General features: G+C 42.1%; 1 protein-coding gene across 1 annotated transcript; it reads left to right on the top strand.

The window, feature by feature from the left end:
- Positions 1–11,961: 11,961 nt before the first annotated feature.
- Positions 11,962–12,768, top strand: GJB7 (gap junction protein beta 7). The gene has a single exon (XM_059083154.1). It carries the CDS (start codon positions 11,962–11,964, stop codon positions 12,766–12,768), a length of 807 nt encoding a protein of 268 aa, XP_058939137.1.
- Positions 12,769–13,235: the final 467 nt, after the last annotated feature.

The raw sequence follows: 13,235 nt of genomic DNA, 5'->3' as shown, positions 1-13,235 counted from the left end.
TGAAGCCCGCATGCCTAGAGCCTGTGCTCCGCAACAAGAGAAGCCACCGCAATGAGAAGCCCATGCACCGCATTAAAGAGTAGCCCCTGCTCACCGCAATTAGAGAAAGCCCGCGCTCAGCAACGAAGACCCACCACAACCAAAAGTAAAAGTAAAATAAATAAAAGAAATGCATTTCCATTAAAAAAAAAAAAGACGCTTCAAGTTTCATATTTCCTTAAAAAAAAATCTACAAACACTAAATGCTGGAGAGGGTGTGGAGAAAAGGGAACCCTCTAGCATTGTTGGTGGGAATGTAAATTGATATAGTCACTGTGCAGAAGGGTATGGAGGTTCCTAAAAAAACTAAAAATAGAACTACCATACAACCAAGCAATCTCACTACTGGGCATATACCCTGAGAAAACCATAATTCAAAAAGATAAATATCATATGATATCACTTATATGTGGAATCTAAAAAAATGAACTTATTTACAAAACAGAGAGGGGAGGGATAAATTGGTAATTGGGACTGACATATACCCACAATTATATATAAAATAGATAAATAATAAGGACCTACTGTATAGCACAAGGAACTCTACTCATTACTTCCTAATGACCTATATGGGAAAAGAATTTAAAAAAGAGTGGATATATGTATAGTATAACTGATTCACTTTGCTGTGCAGCAGAAACTAACACAACATTGTAAGTCAACTATACTCCAATAAAAATTTTAAAAAAGAAAAAAAAGGGGATGGGTACTACTTCTTCTTATAAATATCTTGTGTTCACAGATTGTACTGGAAAGCAATTGTTCTGAGATGCAGAGGCAAGTTCTCCCCATATGTGCTTTGCTGCCCAGTGCAAAAGGTAATTTTTTTGTTTTTTGAGTCTATGCATACTTCTCTCATTTCTGGTCCCATTTTGTTTTTACAGGAAATCTCACAACCCAAAGTCAGCATTGCTTTCAGTGGACAAAGATAACAACAGCTACTATTTATTGAGCAGTTATTATTTCATTTAAGCATTATAAGAAAACCAAAGAAGGGAATGCCTTTCCCATTTTGCAGACAAGGAAATTGAGGCTCAGAAAACTCAAGCATCTTGAGCAAGTTCATGAAGTTAAGTAAAAAAAGAGGTCCGGGATTCCAACCCTGGTTTGTCTGAACTCCGGTCTATGGGATCTGTACTGTTGCAAAACAACATTTTAATAGAGAATTGACACAAATTCTGATAAGTAACTCCCTTAAACCTTGCCTCTCCAGGCTAACTACCTCCAATCCATATTTTCAAGACTCATTTAGAGACACCCTCTCCACCCCGGTCACTGTCTTCTAGACCTACTTGAGCTTGTCAAAGGTCTTACGGAGGCCAGAAAAAAACGCAGTGCTCCAGCTCTGTCTAAAGTGAGGAGAAAAGACTCCTGACCTCCCTTGGAAGAGACATTATGCTAAGAAACAATAAAGGTCAAGTTCAGAGCACAGTACTCTGTGCGTGAGTGTTCCCAATGCACAGGAGTGCTTATACCATCCATCACTGCTGCCAGCTGTGATGTTAACACTTAGACCTTGGTCGTGTTCTTCTCATATGGCTCTGCATTCGACACACCTCTGTTGTCTTTATTAACACAGCGATCCTCAAGCAGGTTTTCCTGCAGCCTCCACCCCTGTGTGGTTCATCCAGGGGGCCACACTGGACATTTGAAGGCTCTGACTTATACTGCCTCCACGTTCTGGGCTCTGCTCATGCTGATGTCCTGCAGGGACACATTCTCACAGTGAAGAGAAAGCAGAGGAGAACAAGGTGAACGAACATCCTTCATTGCATTCTCTTTCCAGCTCTGGCTTCTTTTATCTCTCCCCACCCTTAGCTTTCTGACTTCAAGATGGTGTTATTTCTACTACAACATGTCACTCCTTTTGCAGTCCTTATTATGTATGCTTCTTCCAAACAAAAAATGGAGGGGGGAGAATGAAATCTCTTTGTCAAAACACTGCAAGCATTGTGAACATAACTGAGAAGGTGTCAGGTTCATCAGAGGCACTGTGTCCAGGACACACCCATGTTCTTGCCTCTTGGTCCACAAAGATACAACCCATATCCTCTTCTTCTATAGAACCTCTCCTGATAGCCCCCTAAGCCCAGCAATTTCTCCCTCCCCTAGTTTGTGTGCAAGATGCTACATGATCCTTGAGGACAGGAACCTTCGTCTAGAAAACTACATCTCTGACATACTGGGTCATCGTATGCTACCTTTGTTTGGGTTAGTGCTAATGTTATTGGAAGGCTGGGATCTTCTGAATCATTAGTGCTTGGGGATTCAGTAAGGCCACCCTGAAGGCTGCCCTAACAACAAACCACCTCAGACCAACTATTCCTGGCAGAAGTTGTCTCAGTACAATCAGGTAATGTTTTAAAGTCATGGATGAAGTTTGATAAGTGCTAAACAAAGGAATGGAAACTAAAAGGGATGATCAATTCCAGGGATAAGCCTTTGGGATCTTATTGTGATATCAACTCTTTGGAAACTGGGTCAGTATTCTAGGATCCTGGGATCTCTCTGTTAAAACAAAACCAAATCAAACAAGATTTGCTTTATTGGGTATGGAAGAGGTTTATCCAGTAATGATCCAGTAGTATAATTAATAATGTAGATCAATGTTTTTTCAAAATAAACTGCAGTCCTCTTTGAATTTGGATTAAATATATGACTATATGGAATAATTACAAAGGTCACGAATGTTAAGAGCAGTAAGAGAGAACCGAAATCCACCTGGTCTGTGGAGGTGGCTATGCGAGTGCAAAAGTCTGGGACTTGGGTTTCCTGCCCAGCTCTTTTCTACACTTCATATGCTGGCTCTGGGATCTGCATCAGGCTACTCTCACTGGTTCTGTTTTCTCATCTCTAAAATGAAGGCATTCAATTTCATGACATCTAGTATCATTTCCAACTGTAAAATTCTGTTTCTAAGTTATTCTCATTCCAAGAGAAAAGGGATTTCATTTTCATTTCTGCACGTCTTTAATTTTAGCTAAACTCATGCCTAGAAATGGCTCCATAAAAAGAAAAAGTACTTTTTCTTTCTCTCTGTTTGTTATATACATAGAAAATGTCTGTTATCAATGCTTCCTGGGTTGAGAGAAGTGATTTTTACTATGCCTTTTACTTTCTGGATTTCTAAGATTATGACCCATGAAGTGAAGTTAAAATAAGCTCATCAGAGATAGATTGACTTAAATTGTTCTTTTGCCTATTTTTCCCCCGTAGATGGCTTTTGATAAATAACCGTGGGAAATCATTTAAAGAGACGAAACACCCTCCCTCATTGTCCCAGCTTCTTTGCTTAGATGATGACAAGGTTTTATAAAAAGGCATGTTCAATGAACTGCGTGTAAGTCAGTGGCTTTGCATTGGTTTTTCAGTCTCAGTTCTCTTTTAACATATATTTTAAACAGCAGAGACATAAGAATTCACATCAAAGCTATGAGCCAAAACAAATGATCAGGTTACACCTGTTCTGCTTACACTACCTTGGAAACCACTGGACTCCATTTTCCTCAGCTTAAAACACCAGTTCCCTCTCAGGAAAATGATATAATCAACTCATGGTTTTCTAAATGGAATAAGCAGCTGACTGGATTTCTTTTTAATCTTCACATCTGTGTCAAGAGGTAAGTTAAGCTTATTTCTCTTATGGTAGGATTTGTTTATTTAATGGGAAAATGCCATTTCTTGTAATTGGGTAGTCAATTACAAAAGAGTCAAACCTCTTTCCCAAAAGTTTCCCTCAGGGAAGGAGTCCTAATTAGGACAAACTTAGACATACTGCTCTTCAGTTTTGTGCCGCATCACAGATGCCCTTTCTGGATGAGCTGCCGCTAAGTAAAGTGGCCCATTTGGAACGTGTGGATGACAAGGGCTTCGGGAGCCTGTGACCAGGGCAGAAGCCTGGCCTGAGCACAGGGTGTGGACTGATGTAAGTGAGGTGACGGGAGCACAGAGGCACAGCCTAGGACCTTTCAGTGGCCTTTTCTGTGTGGCCTGAGGACAACCTTTGCACTGTTCCTAAGAGGGGGTCCTCTGAAAATGGCAACACCTTTATTCACACAGGAAAATGAAATACGTGTCAGCCTGGGTGGGTACTGTTGTACTCAGCACTGCTTGTGGACCCTCAGTATTGACAATTCAAGTTTTAGTATACTGTCATTTATATGTATAAAACATAAAATTAGGCGTAAAATAATTTTACATCTACAGGCTAATCTTTAGACTTATGGCTTTTATGGGGCTATATTTACAAAAGAAAAACCAAACGTTGCGAAACCAATAAATTCAATTTAAACTAATTAAAGTTTAGCAGACAAAAGATGTCGTTTTGCTGAAATGAAATCGCTACTCATGGCCAGAATGAGATTCTGACCGCAGAGCCCTCGTGATGGGCCCGCTTGACGCGCCGGGCTGGTCCTGGCTGCGTCTTCCACCACCAGTCCCCGTTCCAGCCACCAGCACCTTGGTTCCTGCGGCTCTCCCTGTGGCTTTTTCCTGAGCCCAACCCATCCTGCACTGTTGCTCACAGGCCTAGGTGATTAAAGTTCTGCAACTTGGTTCCAAGATGCTTTTAAACATGATTTATGTATCAGAGGTCAATAAACATTTCCTGCAGAAGGCCTGATAGTTAATATTTTAGGCTTTGAGAGCAGCTTTATCTCTATTGCAACTACTCAACTCTGCTGTTTTGGCATAAAAGCCGCCCAAAGACAATAGTAAGTGAATGGGCATGGCTGTGTCCCAAAAAACTTTATTTACAAGACAGGTGGTGGGCTGGATTTTGCCTGAAGGCTGTGTAGTTTGCCAAACACATAAATATGAGTGCTGAAATCCTGAGGCTGCCCTTGTTATGAGCTGGTCATTCAGTGCTTTTGTTTGCTTGTTTGAAAATCCTAGACTAAAAGCACACACACATAGTCTTCTCATAGACCCTGGAGAATCTAACAAGAGCCCTTCAGGGGCCACAGGTCCTGGGTTGAGAAACTTTCTGCTTTTGGCATTTCCCAAATAGGCCATCTCTAAAAATGAAAATGCCTTAAAAACGAACAAGGGGTTAAAGTGTTCACACGTGTCAGCATGTTCTATGGGCCTCAGAGATGCAAAGAGGTCCTTGAGAGGAAACTGTTTTCTTTGGGGGTTAAATGATTTGTGTGCAAGTTTGGACAGAAATCAGCCCCAGGGGGAGCTGGAGACCCATCCTGCAGGACCTGGCTTCTGCTGCTGGATTTTCTACTGATTATTGCACGTTGTGGACAAGCCACTTCCCTGAGTTTTGGTTTCTTCATCAGTGCATTAAGGGTCCTGCCACACACTGCCTACTACAGAAGATGGGGTGGGGGTCAGATGAGAGGCTGTGAGATGTTTTGGAAACGGCCAAGCACTATCCAGGGATAATAATATCCAAGGTATTATTATTATTATTACTGAGAAGCAAAAGAAGCTGGGTATGGAGGCTGTTGGCTTTTTCAGGGCTTGTCATCAGTGGTGTGTATGGCATTCGATATCTGGTGCCCCTCTAATGCAAGTTTCAAAACAGCACTCCTTGGTAACGACAGAGCAGGTCCCTGGCTGCTGGCAGTGCCAGGGTTTCTTGGACAGTGTGCCCATTCAGAGCCTAGAGAGAGCACTTGCTTCCTGATGCCTGAACCACACAAGAAGTGAAGCCTCCTGTGTGGCGAGAAGTTGCTGGCATGGCAAAGGCTCATCCTGCAATAAGAGAAGAATGGGCGGGCTGGTGCTCAGGCCCAAAGGCTCAGAAGCTCAGGTTTATACTTAGCACACCCTGAGTGGAGTCAGCCCTAAGGGACTCCTCCTCATTAACCAAGCCCCAGGAAGCCTGATTTATAAATCAGGCTTTTGTTTCACCTCTCCAGGGACTGCAAATCTTGCATCTAATCTCAAGAGGATTTCATTGCATAGTTTAAGGAATCTCAGCAAGAAAACAATTCCTCAGGGGCTTCCCTGGTGGCGCAGTGGTTGAGAATCTGCCTGCTAATGCAGGCGACACGGGTTCAAGCCCTGGTCTGGGAAGATCCCACATGCAGCAGAGCAACTAGGCCCGTGAGCCACAACTACTGAGCCTGCGCGTCTGGAGCCTGTGCTCCGCAACAAGAGAGGCTGTGATAGTGAGAGGCCCGCGCACCGCGATGAAGAGTTGCCCCCACTCGCCGCAACTAGAGAAAGCCCTTGCACAGAAACGAAGACCCAACACAGCCATAAATTAATAAATAAATTAATTAATTAAAAAAAAATCAGTGCTTCTCAAAACGTCCAAGCATCAGATTCACCTGGAGGCTTTGTTAAACTAGCTTGGTGGAGCCCTCCCGCAGAGTTTCTGATTGAGTAGGTCTTGGGTAGGGCCCTAAAAAAAAAAAAAAAAAAAAAGAAAGAAAGAAAAAAAAAAAAAGAAAACAATTCCTCAGAAGGTTGCTTGGTCACTTGGAGTAATGAGAATCAAATGACTGTAATGGACATGTAATCCAGGATGTATAGGAGCCAGATGCATTAGCTATCCTTGTCCTACCAGATGGTTACTGGGACTCATTTTTTCAAACCTAAGACTTGTGCATATTCTCACTTGCTCTGACAATAGCTCAGCACGTTTGCAGTAGGGGTTGTGCCAGAAAACCCAGGATCCTCCATTGCCGAAGAGAGAGTGGTGTCTGCACATTACTGTGTTCTCCCTACCCAGAGAACTGTGTAGACTCTTAGCAGGTCCATGTCATTTTAGGTCGTTTCTGTTCACCTCTCTTTCACGCAGACCTCTACTTTTTTGTGAACCTTTGCTGCCATGTCTTGATGGCACTCACAGGTCCACATGGTTGCTTGTCTTCTCTCTGTTTCTTCATTTACTACCCACTTTACTCAGGTACCTTCTGGTTGCTACGATTGGAAAAAAGTTTCCAATTCTCTCCCATTAAAAAAAAAATTATTTACTTATTTTTGGCTGCATTAGGTCTTCGATGCTGCGCACGGGCTTTCTCTAGTTGCAGCAAGCGGAGCTACTCTTCATTGCGGTACGCGGGCTTCTCATTGCAGTGGCTTGTCTTTGTTGTGGAGCACAGGCTCTAGGCCCGCGGGCTTCACTAGTTGTGACATGTGGGTGGGCTCAGTAGTTGTGGCGCACGGGCTTAGCTGCTCTGCGGCATGTGGGATATTCCTGGACGAGGCCTCGAACCCATGTCCCCTGCATTGGCAGGCAGATTCTTAACCACTGCGCCACCAGGGAAGCCCTCCGATTCTCTTCTTGATGTTCGAAGTCTTGTATAATCTTACAGCCTTAAATCTACATATCTACCAACTTTCTAGTATTTTTCCAGGTTATCCTAGGAATACAGGACAGATGATCTCTCTGGGGTGGGTTTCTTCTATAAATAACACTCCATAATGTTTTTTACTCATTTCACACTCAAAGGAGGTATCTGTCTCCAAATTCTGAGTTACTTAATTTAGCCTGACAGTGCTCTCACTCCAGGACGTCATGTTTTATGGAGGCCTGTGATACTATTCTTAATTTCTCTTAATCAGTTAGTAGAACCTTAGAATAGCTGGTGGAGGATTTTGAGTTTTATGGGTTTTGCTCTTATATTTTTGTCATTGATCCATTTTGAGTTAAGTTTTTTTAATGGCGTGAGGAAGGGATCCAACTTCATTCTTTTGCATGTGGAAATCTGATTGTCCCAGAACCTTCCTCTCACTCCCATTTTTTTTTCACAGAACAAAGAATAAACTTCTTTAAAATGTGTTCAACATCACTAATCATTAGAGTGTTCCAACCTTTCTCCCCAACCTCTTTAAATCCACTCCCCCTAGAGAAACGTACACATGCACATTATTTCCCAATACACACTTCACTTATATTCCACAGAACTCTGTTCAACTTATTTTGTCTGTAATACATAACAGACAAAATTAATTTAGATCAAATGTTTGGGGGAAATTTCCAAAATTATTCCTGATATTGGAATACTGAATATTTTACTTTCTGAAAATATTTATGTTTTCCAAACTAAATTCCTATGCAGTTAACTGCTGCTTCTTAAGAGAAAGGAGAAAGCCATAGGATAATTTGTACATTAGAAATGGTAAACGGAAACTCTTTAAAAATTGGGAGTAATCCTTGGTAATTTAATAAAAGGGATAAATTTAAAACCCTTTTTAAAAATAAGGAGACAATCTAAATTATTAAGAGATAAAAATGTTGAGCTGATGACTTCACTGCTTTCAAATGCTTAAAGGGCTATTACTGGGAGATTCCTAACTATTATCCTTCATAGGAACAGAGCTAGAGAAAAAAAAAACTATATATATATATACTTACCTTGCAATTGGAAAGACTTCACTTTGACACCAACAAAAGGTTTTTAATGGAAAAATTAAAAATTATAATGATAATGCTTACTGAGCACCTACTGTGTGTCAGTCTCTGTTTTGAGCCCTATGAGGTAAGTACTATTTTTATCACAGATGAACTTGGACTTGAACCCAAGGAGTCCAACACTGTGTTCAGGCTCTTATCCACTATGGTAAACCACCCCTGTTAAAAGTGAACTCATATTAGAACACCCCTCCCTCCTGAGAAAAGCCATTGCCTTTCCATCAGCAGAGAACTTCCAAACAGGATGGACATTAGTCAGATGAAATTCATAGTCCTGACACATTTGATGGTGTCAGTCTTCTGATCCTAGTCAAACACCAGTCACTTTCTTACTACTTTTCTTTTTGAAAAAAAGAAAATCTCTTACTTTTATCCATTCTCTGAAATGTCCAACAAGGTACTTTTAAATATTTTGCAACATTACATAAACACCCTCCTGAGTAATACAGACAAATGCCCAATGACACATGTCATAGGGAAACATAAGACCGTTTTGTCCCCTTTTTAATCTTTGAGGCTTTGTTTTAATAATTCATGGAGATGTTAACCTTTCAGGTGGATTTGAGAATCCTTTTTATTTAATACAATTTTGTTTGTGTTCTGAAAACCAAGGACATTGAAGTATTTATTCCCTGCTGAATAAGGCATTGTGTACATGTGTCTTTGTTGTCTCTGAAAATACCTCTTAACCTTCATACATCTCCTCAGGGTTCTAACATGTGGGCTTGTTACATAATGTTCCCTCTGGAAGAGATCATGTGACGTGCTCTGGCAGGAACGCTACTATCACAACATCCCCATTTTCTTTACCCCCTGGTTCCCCTCACATCATCATTTCCATCATTCTCCTTTGGCGGAGTCTATAGAGAAGGCAAGATATAATCCATCTTTGTAATAGGAGATAGGACCTGAAATGGCAAGGTTTTCACCTGAGAAATCATGAAGTAACTTAGCGGCAGACCTGGAGCTCCAGTCCACATCTTCTGATTGTACTAGAGAGTTGAGAGCAATGGTTTCAACTGGAGAGATTTTGCTACATCTCCCCAGTGTACATTTGGAATTGTCTGGAGACATTTCCGGTTGTCACAAATAGGGCGGGAGGTGGTGCTACTGACATCTAGCTGGGAGAAGCCAGGGATGCTGCTAAACAGCCTACAATGCACAGGACAGCTGCTGGAACAAAGGATTATCCAGCCCAAAATGTCAATGGTGCCACTGTTGAGAAACTCTCTGTTAGAGTAACGAAAATTGGATTTGAACCCTGCTTTGCCTCTTATATTGTGACCTTGGGAAGTGGCTTTATTTTTCAGTCTGCTTTCTCATCTGAAAGAACAACACAACCGCCACCAAAAACAAACCAACAAAAACCCCACTTTCCAGGATGGTTGTGAGAGACCAATTCAAAAGAGCACTAAACAGAGAAGGCTGAGCACACTGTAGGCTCAACAAACAAAAATCACTGCCCGGCCCACGGAGTTCAGTTATATGACAAAATGGAAGGCGAGAGTGCGAGAAAGACAATGTCGCTGAGATGAAAAAGAAGGCTCCCTAGCTTCCTATCCGCTTTTGTAGGGTAAAGAGCAAAAGAGACGGAGAGGGGTGCAAGACAATTGAGCAGCATTGAGGGTGTACTAGGAGGGGAACGGAGGAGATTCTGAGACCGGATGTAGAAAGCAGTGGGTGGGCTGTATGGGTGAGAGAGAGCTCAGCAGTGACTTGGAAGTGAATTTGAGAGATATTTAGGAGGATTCAGAAGAACTGGGTGAGTAATTTTAAAAGGGTCGTGAGAGAGGTATCTAGGATGAATATGAGATTTCTGACCTGGGTGCTTGGGCCTTAGTGATGCTGTTTAACCACATAAGGAAATCAAAGGGCAGAGCAGATAATACATTAAACTACAGACATATCACGTTTGAGATGCCTGTAGGATATTTAGATAATAGCCAGGAGGCAGTGAGATCTGGAAGTCTGGGGAGGAGCCTAAGATTTGAGAAACAAGAACCTGAAAGCAGTAGTTGAATCTGTAGGAATGCGTGAGGTTTTGCAGGGAGAGCATACGGAGGGAGAAAAGAGGAGAGGGCAGAGCTGTTGAGGGCTGGGCAAAGACAACTAAGATGGTATGAACAAGAGGATCAGAATAACAGAAAGAGCGGGGAGAATGGTATGGAAATCAAGGCTGAAAGAGTTTCAAAAACACAAGTGCAGGCAACAGTATCACACGCCACAGGAAAATTAAAGGAGCTCCGAAGTGTCCAGAACACTTGGTAATTGAGAGGTAGTTGAAGTTAAGTGCAATGCTGAGAAGAAAAACTAGACTCAGAGAGTTGATGAGTAAATAATACTTGAAGAAGTAGAAATAAGGGATAAAGATAGAGGTTGTCAGAAAGAGAAGCTATGAAGATTCCCCCACTGAAAATGGACAACACTTCAGCACATTTATGTACTGAGAGGAAGGGGGCAGTGGAGGGTGAAGATACAGAATTCAGAGCAGGGGAAATGGGTAGATCAAGAATGGGATTAGAGCTGGAATGAGCATTCTGAGGTGAGAAGAGACCAACCCTCTCCCTCCAAACTGGGTAAAGAAGGTAAGTTGGGCACGGACGTAAGCAGATCCGGAGGGAGGAGGGAGCATGCATTTGAGGGAATTCATAGTGGAGAGCCTCACTTCTCACTCTCAAATTGTAGGCAAGCAGCTGGGATGAGATACGGGACACAGGAGGCAGTAGGGACAGGGAATAACCTTTAAGGATTAGGGACAGGCACTGACAAATGAGAGAAAGTGAGTAGAGACTACAACTTCAATGGGTGGAATCCAAAAATTAATACACAGAAATAGACTCACAGACAGAGAAAACAAACTTATGGTTACCAAAAAGGAAATGGGTGGGAAGGGATAAATTAGGGGTTTGAGATTAACAGACACACACAACCATCTATAAAATAGATTAGCAACAAGTATTTACTGTAGAACACAGGGAACTATAGTCAGTACCTTGTAATAACCTATAATGGAAAATAACCTGAAATAAATATATACAGGAATCGCTTTGCTGTACACCTGAAACTAACACAATATTGTAAATCTACTATACTTCAATAAAAAGAGAACATTAAAAAAAAAGAGAAGCTGGCATGTGAGGGATATCTCAAGGTACCAAGGTCACCTTGGGATTCATATCTAATTCTTTCTAGATCAGCCATAGCACCCAACCATCCTTAGAGAGAAGCAGTAAAGTAGAAGGATTTGTTTGGGAATGGGCTAGTGTGTGGGGGACGACAAACCAAATTCCAAATTAAACTGGGCACGGGCTCATTTACGTCCTGTGGACCAGCCGTGTCATCTCCTTGTATGAAAGCGAGCATATCCTATGGGATTCTTAGAGAGCCCTGAACATCCAGGGTTGTAATAATGTAAAAAGTCAAGTTTATCTTCCATAATTCCATAATCTACAAGTAAGACAGTAGAAATGATCAATGGAATAGAAATAAATGAATCATGATGAAACTGTTTTCTTTTGCAGAATATTGCCTTCTTTTGAATCTAAGTCATGAGTTGGGTGTTCCTCAGAGACCTCCTGAGTGGAGTAAATAAATACTCCACTGGGATCGGGCGGATCTGGCTGGCTGTCATGTTCATCTTCCGTTTGCTGGTCTACATGGTGGCGGCACAGCACGTATGGAAAGATGAGCAGAAAGAGTTTGAGTGCAACGTTAGACAGCCTGGTTGTGAAAATGTGTGTTTTGACTACTTCTTCCCCATCTCCCAGGTCAGACTTTGGGCCTTACAACTGATCGTGGTCTCCACGCCTTCACTTCTGGTGGTTCTACATGTAGCCTATGGTGAGGGTAGAGAGAAAAGGCACAGGAAGAAACTCTATGTCAGCCCAGGCACAATGGATGGAGGCCTGTGGTACACTTGCCTTATCAGCCTCATTGTTAAAACTGGTTTTGAAATTGGCTTCCTGGTTTTATTTTACAAGCTCTATGGTGGCTTTAGTGTTCCCTACTTTATGAAGTGTGATTTGAAGCCTTGTCCCAACACTGTGGACTGCTTTGTCTCCAAACCCACGGAGAAAACAGTTTTCATCCTCTTCTTGGTCATAACCTCATGCCTGTGCATTGTGTTGAATGTCACTGAACTGAGTTTTTTGGTCCTCAAGTGTTTTATTAAGTGCTGTCTCCAAAAATACTCTAAAAAACTCGAGTCCTCAGTGTGTGAGGGCCACAACCTCAGATACGTTAAATATGGTGAGATGGGGGCCCCTCCCTTGCTCCAGAAGCACCATTTAGACTCAGCCATGAGCCCAGCCCAGGGAGGGGAAACAAAGGTACTCTGTGGCACACAAGAGGCTTAAAGCAAGCCCGTATCCCTCTGAAGTAGACGTAGCCTTCCTTGGAAAACGCAGGGTGTCAGCCTTAATGTCCCTTGGGAGGAATTTTTAAAATTTTCAATATGTGCTCAGTTGTATATACTAGCCGGAGGTCTCATTGTCTGGTGGTAGGGTTCATCCACATGAATCCTACATGAGTTGTGTTTGAATAGTTAATTGCAACTTAGTCTGAAGAAAGCCAATTAACAGCATTCTTCTAAGTGCTTAGATCTATCAACTGGAAAATATAAAAAGTGACACTTCTTTCAAATGTGATGGCCTCCAAACGACAATTGAGGCAATGGCAATCGTTCCAAGTGGCAGCCAACGCTCCACTCACTCAGCCCTACTCAAACTTTGTAGAGAAAGACTCTGATGAGGGTGGGGTAGCAGCTAACCAGGGGCACACACAGAAGCACGTTCAGTGAGAGGGTTCAGCCTGGGAAAAACTC

The sequence above is a fragment of the Kogia breviceps genome, chromosome 13, assembly GCF_026419965.1.
Source record: "Kogia breviceps isolate mKogBre1 chromosome 13, mKogBre1 haplotype 1, whole genome shotgun sequence".
NCBI lineage: Eukaryota > Metazoa > Chordata > Mammalia > Artiodactyla > Physeteridae > Kogia > Kogia breviceps.
This window is presented reverse-complemented; position numbering and strand designations above follow the sequence as displayed.